Below are 18728 nucleotides of genomic sequence, written 5' to 3' on the forward strand. Positions count from 1 at the left end.
TTCACAACTGGCACATGTGCAGTGGGATTTTACTCCCCCTGTTGCAGCAGTGGCTGAGCTCAGCTTAGCTGTGACAGGGTGAGGGACAGTCTACTGTACATGCATCAGTCTGTGAACAAGATAGAATGCTCATTCCTCCTATGCTGGGGGAGTGCTCAACAGCCAGAGCATATTAACCTCAATGCCAGGATAGGGTAACTCTGTCAGTGGGGTAGTTATTTTAGACAGGCTTTTTTGAACAAAAGAAAGAGCAAACAGAAATGCTACTTCCTGCCCCTGTCTCAGTATACCTGAGCTTAGCCACTGCTGCAACAAAGGAAGTGAGAGCCCACTGTGCATGCGCCAATTGTGAACAAGAGAGAGGGACAGGACGGCAGTTTTTTGGACATGCTTGCGGGAAGCAGAGATTGACCTATACTGTAGACATGACATGTAAACTATGCCTGACAATGTTTTTAACACTACTGATGCCTCTTGACTGCACAGTAATGTTTTCTAAAAGAGGTGCATGCACACTGGCCATATAAAATGCTGCTTATTAAGGCCTTTTACATTTTTTCCTCTGCCTTTAGAAGCAGCTCTATGTGTCCATGTGCATTAGGGAGCTTATAGGCACATTTTCAGAGGAGCATTTAGAGGCAAAAAAAAAAGAAACCCTTCAGAATTGTGCTTTTGAGAGGAGCAGAAAAAACTCTTAATGCTCGTAAATGTTCATAAACACATCAGATGTGGCATTTTTTTCTGCCCCTAGTGTGCATGGAACCTTAACCTCCCTGGCGGTATGATTCTTTTGGATTTTAGGTGCTGAAAGCGATACCATTATTTTGCATGTAATTCTTGTGAATGAGCAGCCCAAACCAACTGTATACATTTATTATATATATTATATATATATGTATGTATACATATATTATGTGTACATATATTATATATATATATATATATATATATATATATAATATATGTACACATAATATATGTATACATACATATATATATATAATATATATAATAAATGTATACAGTTGGTTTGGGCTGCTCATTCACAAGAATTACGTGTATATATATATATATATATATATATATATATATATACATATATTTATATATATATATATACTGTATATATATATATATATATATATATATATATATATATACTGTATATATATACAATATATATATATATATATATATATATATATATATATATATATATATATATATATATATTTACATAAAAAGTACAGTAAAACTGCAGGAAAGGACACTGGGGGGCAAACTAATGTGATTTTTTTAAATTTTGAATGGTATCAGTGTGTTTGGTGTGTTTTACATTTGAATTTGCTGCCAGTTCCACCCCCCTGCGAACGTCACGTCGCAGGAGATGGAAGCCGGGGCACGGAGACGATCGGGAGGAAGATCCGCCGCGAGACACCGCCGAGACATCGCTGGATCCCGGTGACAAGGTAAGAAACCTCTTTTACAGGATCCAGCGATGCTTCTGGCGGTACCCCGAGTGTGGCTCGGGGTTACCGCTTTTGGCTCTGAAATTTAACCCCGAGCCACGCTCGGGAATACCGCTAAGAAGGTTAAACAAAGGACACTTGGGCCCCTTCACATGGGTGCCTCCATGCCACGGATTCCACTTGCTCTGCAGGGTATCGGTCTACTAATGTCCGCTGAGCAGGTGAATGAAAGGTCCTGTCCGGCGTCCGCTACGCTGTGGAGAACAAACACAGTCCCGCTCTCCTCTATGTGAAAATCAGATGGAAACTGACCGCCTCTCCATTTTCATCTGATCCTATCTGATCCGATCCACCTGACAGATGGAAAATAGGACCACCATCCGTCTGGATTTTGCGGGCAGGATTGGATCTGATAGCCGCAGATGTCAGCGGACATGTCACTGCTGACATCCCCCACTCTATAGGGGAGACTGCAAGGTCCGATCAGGACCGCCTGAAAATTGACAGGCATACCTGATCACACAGCAAATTAAAATGTTACTTTATTTCTCTGTGAATGGTAATGCTGTGAAAAAAAAGGGAATCAGCAATTATACTGGAACCTCTAATTCAAGGACCAAAATCAGCTGCCCTCTACAAATCCCCAATATCTATAAATTGCAGGACAAGCTGTACTTGTTCCATTACTAACAAATAATTGAATACATAAAGTGTGAAATGACACCTTTTATTTGTTGTGTAGTGGCATACGGTTGGAAACCTTTAATGACTATACGCTGATTTTTGCATCCCCAAGAAAACGATCTTCGCATGTCTTCATTCAGCGGCTATTAAACCCCCTATGAAGCTTGTTTACTCGCATTTGTTTTAGCTACACAAAGTGAAGCAGCTGACAGGATGCATCATAGATGAAATAGCACACCTGCTGTAAGAAACACAAGAGACTCTCAAGCAGCCAAATCAGGAAATAGTGAGCTCGCCTCTTGTTCCATGATGAGAGGATATGCTGGGTGATACTGAAACATAGCTTTATTCTCTATCACGTACTGGTCAAGGTCACAGAAGAAATCTGCTTACGCAGTTATCCACTGCTGTCTCCTACTCATAGGTATATCCCGATATTCAGATTTCTTTGTGGAAAAACTGTTTTAATGAACTTATTTTCCACATCAGACACGAAAAGAGATAGCATGATGACTGCTACAGGATCACAAATAGGAAATCTTGAGGTTTGGCAGGAATAATCCTCTGATGATATTGATCTAATGTGATTATTTGTCTGCCAACATTCTGTAAGGAAGTCAACAGTTGGAACAGCCAAAAAGTATCACAGTGGAATAAAACGATACTGAGCTCAGACAGATAAAGCAGATTAGCCCTCTCCCACACCTGGCTAAACATTTCACACTTTTTAAACAGAAGCATTTGCAAGTAGAATGACCTCCATGAAGATTGCTTTGGGGCCAGTCCACCAGTTCAGTTATAGGTGGAACATTGTGGTCTGATTTAGACACTGGCATTTTATACACTATATTATCAAAAGTATTGGGACGCCTGCCTTTACACACAAATTAACTTTAATTGCATCCCAGTCTAAGGGCTCTTTCACACGGGCGGTCCGATCAGATCCGCCTGTCAGTTTTTTAGGCGGATCTGATCGGATCCTCCATGCAGCTCTATGGGGCAGCGGGTGTCAGCTGAGACACCTCCGCTGACACCCGCTGCCATCCGCATCCGATCCTGTGCTGAAATCTGGACGGATGGAAACCCTATTTTTCCATCCGTTCAGTAATCGGAGCGGAGCGGATCTGATGAGAGCGAAACAAGCGGTCCGCTCTCATCCGATCCCCCATAGAGGGCAGCGGGTGCTGAGACACCTCCCTCTCCGCTCTGCAAGCGGAGACGGAGCTGTCATCCGCCGGCTCAGCGGGGATCGCGGATCGATCCCCGCTGAGCAACACGGATCCGCCTACGGAGGCGGACCGTGTGAAAGAAGCCTTAGTCTGTAGGGTTAAATATTGAGTTGGCCCACCCTTTGCAGCTATAACAGCTTCAACTCTTCTGGGAAGGCTGTCCACAAGGTTTAGGTGTGTGTCTATGGGAATGTTTGACCATTTTTCCAGAAGCACATTTGTGAGTTCAGGCACTGATGTTGGACAGGAAGGCTCTAATTCATTCCAAATGTGTTCATTCGGGTTGATGTGAGGACTCTTTGCAGGCCAGTAAAGTTCCTTTACCCCAAAGTCACTCATCCATGTCATTATGGACCTTATTATAATTTTTTAATTTTCTTACACTGTTGAAATTTTTTTTTTCTGATCACTTTAATTCCTATCATAAGAAATGTAAACATCTCTTGTGATAGAAATAAGGAATGACAGGTCCTCTTTAAGGAGACATTTAGGATCTGTAAGACTCCAGATCTCTCCTCAACCCTTAAAGGAATTAAATTAAAAAAAAAACAAAAAAAAAAAAACATTGATTTGATGCTTTCAAAAAAAACCCCAAATTGTTTACATCCACCTGGAAGTGGCATCATGACTGGTGCTCCTAGATCATAGAGGTGAGGAGAGACGATCTGGTCTCTCCTCACCTGTGTGTCTAGTCGTGCAAACTGCCGGATCGTGGGGGACCCCCTCCCGTTGCTTCTAAAAGTGATCCGACGGCTAACTGGCCACTCAAATCACTTTTATCTGAAAGAGAGTCGCCGGCTGAAAAAACAACAAGCACCTGGGTTATAGCTGATAGCTTCAATCATAACCCCAGGAAACCACTTCAAACCCTTAACATAAATGTACGTAAGGTGGTCTTGAAGTGGTTTCAATTGGGACAAAAAGTCTAATATTAAAAATAGGCAGGCTCTTTATTGCAGAAGAGACATGCAATGTCTGGGGGGAACTGAAAATCAGTTAGATCTTAAAGTGATTGTAAAGTTTCGTATTAAATAAAAAACATGTTATACTTACCTCCTCTGTGCAGTTGGTTTTTGCACGGGGCAGCCCCAATCCTCCTCTTCATGGGTTCCTCTTCACTGCTCCTGGCCCCTCCCTCTTGTTGAGTGTCCCCACAGCAAGCAGCTTGCTATATGGGGGCACCGAGCCGAGCTGAAGCTCCGTGTGTCCATTCAGACACAGAGGTGCTGTACGGCCCCATCCCTCTTCAGATTGGCTAACTGACTTTGACTGACAGCAGCAGGAGCAAATGGTGGTGCTGCGGCTGTGTCTCAGCCAATCAGGAGGAAGAGTCTGGGACAGCCAAGGGACTTGTGAACATCACTGGATAGAGATGGGACTCAGGTAAGTATTAGGGGGTGCTGGGACGGCTGCCACACACAGAAGTCTTTTTACCTTAATGCATAGAATGCATTAAGATAAAAAAACCTTAGAAATTTAAAACTCCTTTAATGCTTGGGTGACATAGAAGTTAGAGGGGGTTTTACTATTGTTTGGGCTAAGACCTTAAATAATAAGTCTGGAGAAACATTTGAAGGACATAATACATCATTCCATAAAATATCACGTAGATGGATGCTTACCTCTTTACTGATCTCAACATCTGTAAAAATGCTCTGTTCATCTTCTTCATGATATTCTCCATCAGATTCGCCCAGAGCGATGGGAACACACACCGAGAGGCGAGGGTTGGCCATGTAATCATCACTTTCACTAACAACATACTTTTCCCCATTTTTCGCAATCCCTCCATTGGTATTATTCCCTTCCCTGTAATCCATTTCTTTCCCTGTGCTGCTCATGTTGATGTGATTATGCAGATTGATGTTGTTGATGTTCCTGTTCTTTCCTGAAAGGTTGGTAATGAATGTGTCCCCAGTTTTTTTGGGCTTGGTAAATAAGTTGCGGAAAAAATCGATAACAGTTTGTTTGGCAAAGGAAATAGCCCTCTGAATCCTTGCAATCGCTATCTGAAGGTTGTTCATTTCACCATCGTCATCCGGTGCAGATAAGTTGTCCGCGCTGAACGAGCTAAGCAGGAGAGCCAAGAAGAGGTTCAGAACCTGTGTAGATGAAAAAATACAGTAAATACAAAAATACACACAAAAACTAAAATAACCGTTTACTTATAAGGGGTTGACATTGCTAAAGCAGAACTCCAGGAAAATAAGCCAATTTTTTGTCATATACATTATGGCAAATGATTTGTAATTCTGTTGAATTACAAAAATCTGAGCCATACTAAACAGCCAGGCAGATGACAAGCTTGCTCTCTCCCCACCCATCCCCCCCCTCTCGGGACTACCTATCCCATTTGTAAAAGTGCCATTGTAATAATATGTCTCAAATGCTTGGGCACTGCCTGCACTGACAAACGCCGGTTGCCTGAAAGGACAGCTAAAACAAGAACCACATATGCACCTCCTCCAAGGAAGCATTTGAGATTGTCTCCAAGGGCAGATCCTCTATTAGAGGGGGGGCCAGAGACAGGTCCTCTTGGGCTGCCAGTGCATGCAGCGTACTCAGTGTATGCACATGACCCTTTAATCTTGATCCAGGGAGAGTGCAAGAATAAGTGGCTTCATGGGACCCTGTAAGTAAAATAAGCCACCCTAAAGGAGGATATCAGGCCAACGCAAAGGGGGCAAGCTCTTTCATAGGAATTTGAAGATGTAACAAAACAAGGAGCAGCAAATATTCAAAGTGATTGCAGAAGCATCTGAAATAGCTTTAAAAATGTGAAGCTTTTTCATCCATGTAAGTCTTACTGCTAACTGTTAGGTTAGTTACTGTTAGGTTGATAGTTAGACGAAGCCTGTTCTCAGAAGAATATAGTGGGTTGCCTACACTGACCTCCTGGAAATGCAAGATGTTTTTTTTCTTTTTCAGCCCCCTTGCTAAAATATTACATTTTGAAAACTAACATACCATTTAAAAAAACCTTCCACCCCAAATTTCAAAGCCATCCTTGTACATTTACTATCTCAGTGACAAGCAGGCTGACCCAAAAGAACAAATGTACTACAAAAGGCTTTCAAGTAATTCCTTACAGCTGAGCTCACTCATTACAGAGGAGTGTGACACATATATCTGACCTAATATGATCTAACTATGACATATTCGATAAAAAGAAACTCACATCTTTGGGAACTGTCCAATAAAGGTTCGCCTTTATTCTAATATGAATTTTCCCTCATTTCAGTATAATAACTACCAAGTATTGTAAATGCATGGATTTTGGTTTTTAGATATATAAGTGCACTTGGTAAATATTAGGTATGAGTGCAAGCTCACAGTTTACTAGAACAGATGGAACTAGTGTAGAAATTGCTCTTACTTTTTTCTATTTTTTTTATTTGATGGATTAGGGAAGAGTTACAGATTTCCTTAGAAGTTTAGTACTATGATGTATCGGTTGGATGTATCGGTTGGAGTGATTTCCCATTACATTTTGTCCAATGAATGCTGGAAATGAGGTGATATCTCTCCAACACAGATAAACTAAAGTGGCTCTGTGCAAAGGTTAATATACAAATATAAAAGAGCTGCTGACTTCACTGCAACAACTACCAAGGTAGAGTCTCAAGCAGAAAAATTAGAAAGTGGTAGTGGTGCTGCTCAATAAGTAAATGATGAATTCATACTGTCAGGTGTATGGGTAAATAATTATACATACACACTATATTGTCAAAAGTATTGGGACGCCTGCCTTTACACACAAATTACCTTTAATGGCATCCCAGTCTTAGTCTGTAGGGTTCAATATTGAGTCGGCCCACCCTTTGCAGCTATAACAGCTTCAACTCTTCTGGAAAGGCTTTCCACAAGGTTTAGGAGTGTGTCTATGGGAATTTTTGACCATTCTTCTAGAAGGGCCTGGCTTGTGAGGTCAGGCACTGATGTTGGATGAGAAGGCCTGGCTCACAGTCCCTGCTCTAATTCATCCCAAAGGTGTTCTATCGGGTTTTTCACTCTGTGCAGGCCAGTAAAGTTCCTCCACCCCAAACTCACTTATCCATGTCTTTATGGCCCTTGAATAGGGGCATTGAATGATTTTTCTCTCGTTCAGACCATGGGCTTAACTACAGAAATCTAAATGTGTATGGCTAGCCTAAGTTAAACAGAAAGAGCTGATAACCAGGAAATCCATTAGCTACTTATACCAATAAGTTTTTGCAGTCATTCAACTAATATCCAAAAGGAGAGGAGGTGTTCCTATGGTTTGATCCACCAAAGGATAAAGGGATCAAAGGCTTGTGGGGTCTGTGTGACCCACCTGTATCCGGTAAGAGGCAAAGATTATCATCTTTATGCACTGAAGCACCTGACATTCAAGCAATATCATTCACTACCTTGCACGAACGGTCTTTGTTGGATCACTGCTTTAACCCTTTGAGCACCTTAGAAATGCACCTTATTTTGTATATGTGGAACCAATTTCCAATTTAATTCATACATTATTTTGTATATGCAAATAAAAGTTTGGAAACTCCGCGCTTATGGTCTATATGGATATATTAAAATGTTAGGCTGCAGCCTCCTTAAACTATAGTCAAACGACTATATAAAATGAAAAAGGCAGGTGGGGAAATGGCGCTGCCTAGTAAGAGAGAATGTATGTATGGTGTTCATAAAGTGCTTGTGTGCTTAGAAGGGAATGTGGTGCACTATAAATCCAATGAGAAAGAGCACTGTGAGTGAAAGTGTGTATTGTGATCCAAGAACGTAATATGGCAAGAGTGTCACAGATATATGTATATAGTTCAAATAAATAGGAATTAAAGTGACACATACATATATATTCTGAAGGGATGTGGCTGTTGTAAAGTATAGATAAAAAGGTGCAAATGTGTAGAAGTGCCAATGCTCAAAGTGATGTGTGCGTAAATAACTGCTCAGAATATTATATAAAATGTAAGACCATACTATACTATTTTGTATATGTGTTTTTGTTCACATACGTTTTCTAATTAGAAGTGATCACTAGCACTTTATTGGTTCTTTATTGCACCTTTTAGCACCTTATTGGGTTTGCACAATATATTCTGTGGCACTAGCACTTTACAAAAAGGTTTATGATGGTATATATGATTATTGGTTATAAAATTTAACCTACATATTTTTTACCATTTTTAAGAATAAGTTACTATTTACCTTAATTTATTCCTTGTCACAGACAAACACCAGGCATTGCACCTTATATTCATTTTTTAATTCTATAACATTAATTAATTGGTCACAGATATTTGTATTTTACACATTTATATTATTTTCAGAAAATTGGTGCACCATTGATATCTATTTTATATTCAGGGATACCAGCGCCTTTTTACCATTTTTATCTAACTTATACCAATAAAGCTTTGTTCACACTTTGCTATTGTAAGGCCTCATTCAAACAGTTATATTTGAAAGTGATAATAAGCGCACACTGTTTAATTGACATTGCCTCTTCTATTTCTGTATGTGGATGATGGCACCGTAATTATTGTAATTAAGAAAAAAAAAACGAAGTATCTTTTTCCTAATCGATATGCAGCTGTCATATGACCCAGCTCTTTCTAGTCCTCTGCTGGTCACGTGTTCAAAAAAACAGCCTTTGGAATACAGAGTAAAAATAAATAAATAATATCAATAAACTGTTTTAAATTGTCATACAAATTGGAATGGGACCGCCTGCATGCAGATCCATGTGCACCCTGTGTAGGCAAACACAGCCCTTTGCACAGATGTACACTTAAGTACGCCCATCTGAATAAAGCCTTAAATCTACTTGTTTTTGCACATTTTTTTGTGCACATTAGGATAAGATTTTTTCTACCACTATCTTCCATTGGCTCCAATACTGTTTGTTAAGAAAATTTATAGCATATTTATTTTAATTTATTTTATTTATTTTAGATATACTCTACATGTAAAAGAGATCATCTTGAAGTAAAACATTTTATAAACGTGTTAATGTTTCAAAACCTTTTTTTCTGTGAATAGTTTGTAAATATACAGGTATGTACATACCACAATTGTGTATTACATCAGGTTTTACTTTGTACTCTGTGGTGCTACACAATGTGTTTGCTTTAACATTCCGTTTTATAATGCAGGTCTTTGGGTCTGTTTGTTCACCAAAAAAACAACTACCTGTGTTTCTACTCAACAGTTGCTAGGCAAGTGAAATAGGAACCCCTAAGTAGCTAAACTACTTTTTTTATGTGTATGTGTAATAACATTGTTTAAAGTGTTTATCATTGTCTGCAAGGCAGAAAGTCATGGGAAATCCTAAATTTCACAGTTGTCATGAGAGCAAGAAGTGATGGTAAATCTTCCTATAGGGACAATGGTTCTGGTGAAAACTGTGTAACAAAGATAAGATTTCCCTTACTTCCTGTTGCATCTGCAAGACTGCAAAAAGTAACCTCATAAGGGTTTTAAAGTAAAAATAAGCTCTCAAAAGAAAGTTACTTCCACTTTAAGAGCCGGCTCACCTTAGTGCGACTTTTCAGCCTGACAAGTCGCGCTCCCTCGCGGTCCATTGACCGCTACAGGACCCGTTCTAATAGGAGCGACACAAGTCGCTCCGACTTAGAAAAAGGGTCCTGTACTATTTCGGGGTGACCTCGGAGCGACTTGCATAGACTTCCCTTATGTGAAGTCCCTGCAAGTCGCTCCGAAGTCGTGGTGCAATGAAATGCACAAGTCGCCCCCGAAGTAGTAAGGAGTCGTGTCGCCTCAGTGTGAACCGGCTCTTATACTCCCGATTCATTGTTGTAATTGTTATCCCCCAGCTGCCATTCTGGCCTAGGCCAGAATGACCTGTACTTGGTCCTCCAGTCTCCTGGGATACTTGCATCACATTTCCCAGGAGGCTGCAGGATTGAAACGCAGAGCAGCAGGGGGTTGGTTTGAAGGGTGGGCAGGGGCAGGTCATCGAAGCTGGCTGTCTACACCTAGAAGAGGCAGCCAGCTGAGGAGGACCAAGAAAGCGGCAAAAGACCCACTATGTGGCACCGAAACAGAAGATCACATAGGGACAACCCTGGATTCATTCTGTGGGGGAGTATGTGCTTGGAAGAGCACGACAACACTTAAAGTGGAAGTAAACTCTGCTCTACCTCTTGTACCTACAGGCAAGCCTATAGTAAGGCTTACCTGTTGATACTGTGAACATGACTTAAAAGTGCACAGTTTAGGAGATATTCAGAGTGCATGCGCTCTGAAGGTCCAGCATACAGTGCCTGGCCCTTTGGAGCCCATGCCGTAGACGGCGCCCCCCGCGCTTGTGCGGGAGTGACAACATTGCGCCCCCAGCCTCTCATGTAGCCAGAGGATGTGAACCCAGAAGGAAGACCGAGGGAAGATGTCAGCCCTCTCAGCGGTGATAGCGAGGCGCTGGAGGGTTTCGTTCCATGGTAATTCTTTTATAATGAGCAAATATGCGATGCAAGTTTAGTTCCACTTTCACTCTTTCCTGCCATATCCAAAACTAAAATAAAAGGTTTTGGTTGTACAAACACTTGGACAACTGAACAAATATGCCCAGGCATATAAAAATAGGCAGTGGTTAGCACTTCTGCCTTGCAACACTGGAGTCCTTGGTTCAAGTCCCAGCTAAGACACTAACTGTACCGAATTTGCATGGGCTTCCTCCAGGTACTCCAGTTTCCTTCCATACTCCAAAAACATACTAAAAGGTTAACTGACCTTAGTTTATATGTGAGTTAGGGACCTTAGATTGCAAGCTCTTTGACGGCAGGAACTGATGTGAATATAAAGTGATGCATAAATTGTTGGTGCTAAATAAATGCCTATAATAAATAATAACTCAAAATACGTCCTCACTGAATATATTATGCACTATACTTCTATATATACACCTTTCAATGCTTGCCTCAATATATTTGGTTTCTTTAATATTACTTGTGAATTTGAAGGAAAAAATGTTCATACACCAGTAAAAATAATCATTTAGAATTCTCTTAAATGCTAAATTTTTCTCTCAGAGCTACTTAAATTGACAAACACTCTGTTCGCGCTTTCCTGGGGAACAATACAAGCAAAACACTAGGTATAATTACAGCTAGCATGGGTAACCTTTATTGCAAAGTGTAGCTGGAAAAATGACAATTGTGCTAAAACTGAATGTTACAGAATCTCTTTATTGCTCCAATAGCATGCTCATACAAAACGCCATTTTAGCTGGCCACCAGCCCTAACATGTGACCAGGTAAGTGTTCTGACTTCTATTCAAGAACCTGGAGGAACAAAGCCTTCAAAAATAGATTTGGACAGAAATAGCAGCACAAGAGGGAAAAAATATATATATTTAATGTCACATATGTTCGTATTCTGCACGAGGAAACAAATAACAAGACTTAGAACATATTTTCGTGGTACCACTGAGTGAGTGGGAGTCAGTATTCAGACTGAACAAATGGTAATAAGAGAAATGTTTCAAAATGGAGGCTGCATGCTGCTTTCTTTGATCCATAATGCACTGTACCCTGTGAAGCCTTAATCTGCGGTATTGTGCAATAAATTGCTGGGGTGCAGCATGGGGCTCCTGACCAAAATGTAAGCATGACTACATTTTTGCAGCTTGATACTCGGGCTAAATGAGGAATTTACATATATATTTTTTAAAAGGTGAAAATCAAGAAGCAATGACATACTATTAAATTGAGCTCAATATCTTGTGTCCAGATTTGGTGAAAAGGTTAATTTTAATGCTGATCTCTGGGATAAGCAAACATTGTCTATTTACAAGCGGCTTGTATCATCTTACTTGAATCTTATTGTGCTATTGTACTACACTTTAGCTCTAGGCAGCAGTTTCCTGTAATAAAGACTGTTCACTGCTGCTCTCTGTCCTTGTGCTGGGTGACTGGTCTTGTATCCGCCCCCTGTGGTTTTCTGCAGGAAGCCTGTAGTGGGTGGGCCTACTGACTCCCACCCACAGCTCTGTTCTCTGCACGGCTATCTACAGCACATTAATGATGTCACTGCTAATTTTACAGAAAGGTTAATAACTGGTTTTGTGTAATTTGAATGCTAATGCTGTAATCCTACATTAAATATATATAATATATATATATATATATATATATATATATACATACAGTAAAACATTGGATTGACCAGTAACTTGGTTTGAGAATGTTTTGCAAAACAAGCAACATTTTTTTATGAATGTTGTCTTAATAAACAAGCGATGTCTTGATGTACAAGTGGCGTCATGTCGTGAGTATTAACCTCCCTGGCGGTATGATTCTTTTGGATTTTAGGTGCTGAAAGCGGTACCATTATTTTGCATGTAATTCTTGTGAATGAGCAGCCCAAACCAACTGTATACATTTATTATATATATATATATATATATATATATATATATATATATATATATGTATGTATGTATACATATATTATGTATACATATATTATATATATATATATATATATATATATATAATATGTATACAGTTGGTTTGGGCTGCTCATTCACAAGAATTATGTATATATATACATATTATACACATAATATGTAATATACATATATTTACATAAAAAGTACAGTAAAACTGCAGGAAAGGGCACTGGGGGGCAATGTAATGTGATTTTTTTTTATTTTGAATGGTATCAGTGTGTTTGGTGTGTTTTACTTTCGAATTTGCCGCCGGTTCCAACCCCGGCGGACGTCACGTCGCCGGAGATGGAAGCCGGGGCTCGCAGACGATCGGGAGGAAGCTCCGCCGCCGCACACCGCCCGCATTCTTCGCTGGATCCCGGAGAAAAGGTAAGTAAAACCTCTTCCAGCATCCAGCGATCTTCCTAGCGCTACCCCGAGTGTGACTCAGGGTTACCGCTTTTGGCTCTAAAATCTAACCCCGAGTCACACTCAGGAATACCGCTAGGAAGGTTAAAGAGAAGAGAGGTGCTTCTAAGTGTAGCACTATAGTTACATTTAATAAAGGTACAACATTTAGCAACTCACATGGTTGATGATAAAACAGGCACATCTAAGTATGCAGGCATCCGGGGTAAAGCTGTCCCCATAGACCATCCTCTGCACCGTCATTAACATCATCCCTTCCATGCTGCATTTCACAAGCACTTCAACCCTTGCTTTCAGATCACCCTACTGCAGGGTAGTCTTCTTGGTCATGACTGCAGACTGACAGCGGTGAGGAGAATGGTCTATGTGGACAGCTTTACCCCAGATGCCTACATTCTTAGATGTGTCTCTTTTAATCATCAACCATGTGAGTTGCTAAATGTTGTACCTTCATTAAATGTAACCATATTACTACACTTAGAGGCGCCTCTCTTCACTTTTATACACTGTAGCTCCTGCTGGATTTCCCCTTGTGGAGGCTGCCATTTGTAGATTGACATTTTATGGTTATAAAACCTATCACATTGCTATAATCGTTTTATATGGACTATAAACTGAATGAGTTATGAATAAATGGTTGTGAAACGAATCATCTGAGTTTCCATTATTTCTTACAGGGAAATTCTCTTTGATATGAGTGCTTTGGATTACAAGCATGTTTCCAGGACAAAATATGCGTAATCCAAGGTTTTACAGTATGTATATATATATATATATATATATATATAACTGAATGGGCTATTTTACAAGGTAAAAAATACAAAGGGATATCCGTGCTCAATCTAATAACAACTAAAAAGTAAATGGTCAGGTAGCAGCCAGCATAAATTTTGTTGATGACAAAATATAAAAAGGATGAAAAGTCCACATGCAGCGCTTAACTAAAGCTAGGTGTATAAAGTCAGTTTCTAGAGAAGAAATTCCTCCGCCAACTTCAGTGTGAAAGGAGGAACACCACACCACCATGATCTCCTTACGAGATGCAGGAAAAACACAAGCAGTATGTCATGGTTCTCTTAATAGTCAACACCAGGATGATTCAACACTCTAGTCGACTAGTGTATGGACTACATTGGATCAGAGGTAAGAAAGGAACGGATCCAGGATAGATGACCCATTACCAATCCTCCACTCGATTACATTCACTGATCACGAAGAGCATAACCACATAACAAATGGAAAGCTCATAGTGAAGTATGTTTGACCAAAAGACAACGTTTATTAAAAATTTACTTACAATGTTGACAATAAAAAGGAGCATAAACGATAACCAATGCCGCAGGGCTTCTTCAGCCAATTGGTATTCATCAAAGGCTTCTTTTGCTCCTTTTTCTTGTCGGCATTGTAAGTACATTTAATCGAGTGAAGGATTGGTAACGGTCATCTATTTTGGATCCGCTCCTTTCTTACCTCTGATCCAGTGGTGTTGACTATTAACCACTTAAGCCCCGGAAGATTTTACCCCCTTCCTGACCAGGCCCTATTTTGCGATTCGGCACTGCGTGACTTTAACGGACAATTGCGCGGTCGTGCGACGCTGTACCTAAATTAATTTGACGTCCTTTTTTTCTTTTGGTGGTATTTGATCACCTGTGCGATTTTTTGATCATGCGCTATAAACAAAAAAAGAGCGTAAATTTTGAAAAAATAACAATATTTTTCAAATTTTTTTATATGAAATTCCTCCCCAAAAAATTTAAAAATATAAATCGGGTCCACCGGTCACTCGCGCGGAGATGTCAGTGAACGAGCGGGGGCGGGAGCGCGCCTCCAGTGGCGCGCGCTCGCCCCCTATTGCCTCAGAGGCGAGTGACGTACCGGTACGTCACTTTGCCTGCACGGGGCTGACCGCCGCAGTATATATACTTGCGGCGGTCGGCAAGTGGTTAAGAGACCCATGACATACTGCCTATGCTTTTCCTGCATCTGGTAAGGAAATATTATTACCTCATGGTGGTGTGGTGTGCCTCTTTTCACACTGAAGTTGGTGGAGGAATTTCTTCTCTAGATTTGGACTTTATACACCTAGCTTTAGTTCAGCGCTGCAGGTGGACTTTTCATTGTTTTACAAGGTGATTGTTTACAATCACTTTAACACTACCCTCTGCCCCAGATTGACAAAGCTGCTGTCTGCTGTGCCTCCTGTTCTAATTTATCCAGAGTTGTGTCTCACTAATACAGGAGGTGTGTTACTGGCCAGGTCACCAGATAAAAACAGGGGGGAAAAAGCCCCCCAAAAAAGAAAACGAATGCAGCCATCACATCTAATGATTGGTGAGCTGCAATATATTACGTTTATGGGTTTAATACAGCTTTAATGTTGATACAGGATTAACACAGAACTCAAATTACACAGTATTATTTATCACATATCAGGATATGTGCAGGAGTCTTTTGCAGGTTAAAGGTATATTGCCTGAGCACGGATCTACTGTATGAGTTTTTTTAATAACTGGGTTTGCAAAGGCATTTGGCACACACAAAGTGAAGTAATAGTACTTGTGTCTATTAGGAATACAGTATATTCAAATATTGTGTCCCCCTATGCTAGGGAAGTGTTTCACACCAATCCCAATACTATAGTAAAAAGGGCCTAATGACATGGATGGTCCTTGAATAGCTTAACATCCTTTTTAAAGTCACATCTTTTAACAGTAATTGTTTTGGGGAGGGAAGGTCCTTGCTGCCAGGTCCCTATTACCAATACTGACCATCTGGTCCATCCAACGGGATACCAATTCAATCATTTATTTATTATGTTTACATTATACCAAAATAATAGACACTGTTTATCAGAGTACATGTTCACCATTCTCTGACAAGAGATGCTTAGATGTCTAACAGAAACATTTCATCTGTGTTTCCCACTGATTCTAGTGTTAGCTTGTTATCAATTGCTCCATTTCTAAAATTTGGTGATATCTCTGCCCTTAGGCAATAAACTCCATTCATCGCCCATTGTCCAAAATAAGGTACTGTTAAAGCACTACCTGTCTTTTCCACTTCTTACTCTCCCTGTATCCTCTCTAGTTTGTGAAACCCAGATTATTGCCCTGGGAAGGCTTATCTATGTTTATTGGAAGTATATAAAGAAATTATAGGTCTGGGAAGAGCTTGTTAATTGGTGAAAATAATTACAAAAAAGTGAGACAGGCCATAAATAATTTGAATCTTGGCCGGTTCAGCAGAACCTGCCCGAGATGCGAACCATGCATGGGATGGCTGAATGTACCAACTTAATTGATCAATCAACTTGGGTACAACTAGCCTGCTGGGTTTTGTTTGCGATTATCGATAGCGGCTGCTATAACCGCAACAAGACAGGAGGCAGGAGGGATTCCCGCATCAACACTGTCTGTGTTGATGGGGGAAATCAAGCAAATGTATTTCCAGCACTCCAGTGCTGCAAGGAAAGTGTGCTTAGCCCTAAACTAATATGCCATTCATCTGTGATGGCTTTTTAACTTTTGGAATGTTACTTGGGAAGTGTCCAGAGCCATCATTTCTAACGTTGTTTCTAATCCTGCTGTGATTTGAGGAAAAAAAACAGCCAACTATATAACTGTATTATCAATCAGGCTTCCATTCATTATACTTGGGAGGAATATGAAACCACAGGGCAGTACTGCCCACATAGCAACACACAATGAATTAAGGCTCCTGCAATGGTCACATTTATGTAGGTTTACATAAAGAATATCCATTTCTCCAGGAAATGCCTTTTAGGACGATCCATTTTTACTGTTGATACAGTGTTTTATGGCAATGCTTTGTTACAATTTTTCTTTTGCCTTTCACTACAGATTATAGGCAACATGTTACAAAAACTTAGGTAGACAATTAAATGCAGATATTGTATTACTCCTCTTTATGTCAGTCTATCCATCACCCTCTATCTCTTCTGGTCACTTGCAAAGATGCAAATGGGGTTATAAATAGCATATAATTATTGTGTAGGATCAAACAGAAATGATTTAATAGAGGTTAAAAACTTTCACTCCACCATTTACTTTTTTGAATATAATTGCTTCAATAAAATGTAGGACAAAATTGCTTCCTCTTAGCACTTTTTGTCAAAGCGATACAATTAATGCAATCTTTCAAATGTCACTAATTTTAGGATGTGCATTTACCTATTCAGTGGGTGACTCACCCATTGTTACAATGCAGGCAGACACCAGAATCAAACAAGTTACAAGACTTCACTCAAAAAACAAATAAGTCTACTTGATCATTAACCACTTCCTGTTTCCCTACAGCAGATCTGTGCCATTAAAAATAATTAATGTGGGTAACTGCATTCCAATGAATCCATCTGAGGCTTTCCTTAACCACTTGACGTCTGCTCACATTGCTGCTACTGCGGCAATGTGGCTCGTTATCGTCCAGCGACGTAGACCTACGTCGCTGGACTCCTCCCCCTGCACCGCCGGAGGCACGCTCCCGCTGTTTTCAGTCACACTGGGAGTCAGGCCAGGGGAGGAGCGGCGGCGATCGCCGCTGCTCTTCCCCGATCGTCGGGGAATAGAGTCTGGAGATCCGCCCGCTTGTGTAAACAGAGCGGGCGGATCTCCTAAGTGACAGGCAGGGACAGATAGCATGGTTCAGCATAGCTGAACATGCAATCTGTCCCTGACTCACTCAGTCACCTCTCCCCACACACGTTAGTAAGCACCAGGCATACATTAACCCCTCCCTCTCCAATAAAATTAACCCCTTCCCTGCCAGTGTCATTTTTACAGTAACAGTGCATATATGTAGCACTGATTACTGCAGTAATGTCACTGGTACCCCCAAGAGTGTCAAAAATGTCAGTCAAGGGTCCGATCTGTCCGCCGCAATGTCGCAGTCCCGCAAAAAAAATCGCAGATCGCCGCCATTACTCGTTAAAAAAAAAACACCAAAAATGACAGAAATCTTTCCCTTAGTTAGTAAACGCAATAACTTTTGCGCAAACCAATCAAAATATGCTTATTGTGATTTTTTTTACCAAACATAGGTAGCAAAAAACAGATTGGCCAAAAATTTTAAAAAAATTTGATTTTTACATTTTTTTTTGGGGGGGGGGGGGATTTCATATAAAAAAATGTTAAAAATATTGTTATTTTTTCAAAATAAATGCTCTTTTTTTGTTTATAGCGCAAAAAGTAAAAATTGCACAGGTGATCAAATACCACCAAAAGAAAGCTCTGTTTGTGGGAAAAAAAGGACGTAAATTTCGTTTGAGTACGGCGTCGCACGACCGTGCAATTGTCAGTTAAATTCGCACAGCGCCGAATCGCAAAAAGTGGCCCAGACGTAAGACAGCAAAATCCTCCGATGGTAAAGTGGTTAACCTCCAATCAGTGGGCTAAACTGCAGATTATTTCAGGCTCTTAACATTTATTTTCAGAATGGCTAGGCAAAGTTTTGCTATAGCTT

The 18728-nt window shown here is 40.3% G+C and overlaps 1 protein-coding gene across 1 annotated transcript in view; it reads right to left on the reverse strand.

The window, feature by feature from the left end:
• LOC309556717 (sodium channel protein type 5 subunit alpha-like) overlaps positions 1 to 18728 on the reverse strand; it is a 600678-nt gene that overhangs the window by 212140 nt on the left and 369810 nt on the right. Inside the window, 1 exon segment of the mRNA XM_082259196.1 lies at positions 5005 to 5484. Coding sequence (XP_082115322.1) covers positions 5005 to 5484 — 480 coding nt within the window.

This window comes from Pelophylax lessonae (genome assembly GCF_965119305.1).
Source record: "Pelophylax lessonae genome assembly, chromosome: 5".
NCBI lineage: Eukaryota > Metazoa > Chordata > Amphibia > Anura > Ranidae > Pelophylax > Pelophylax lessonae.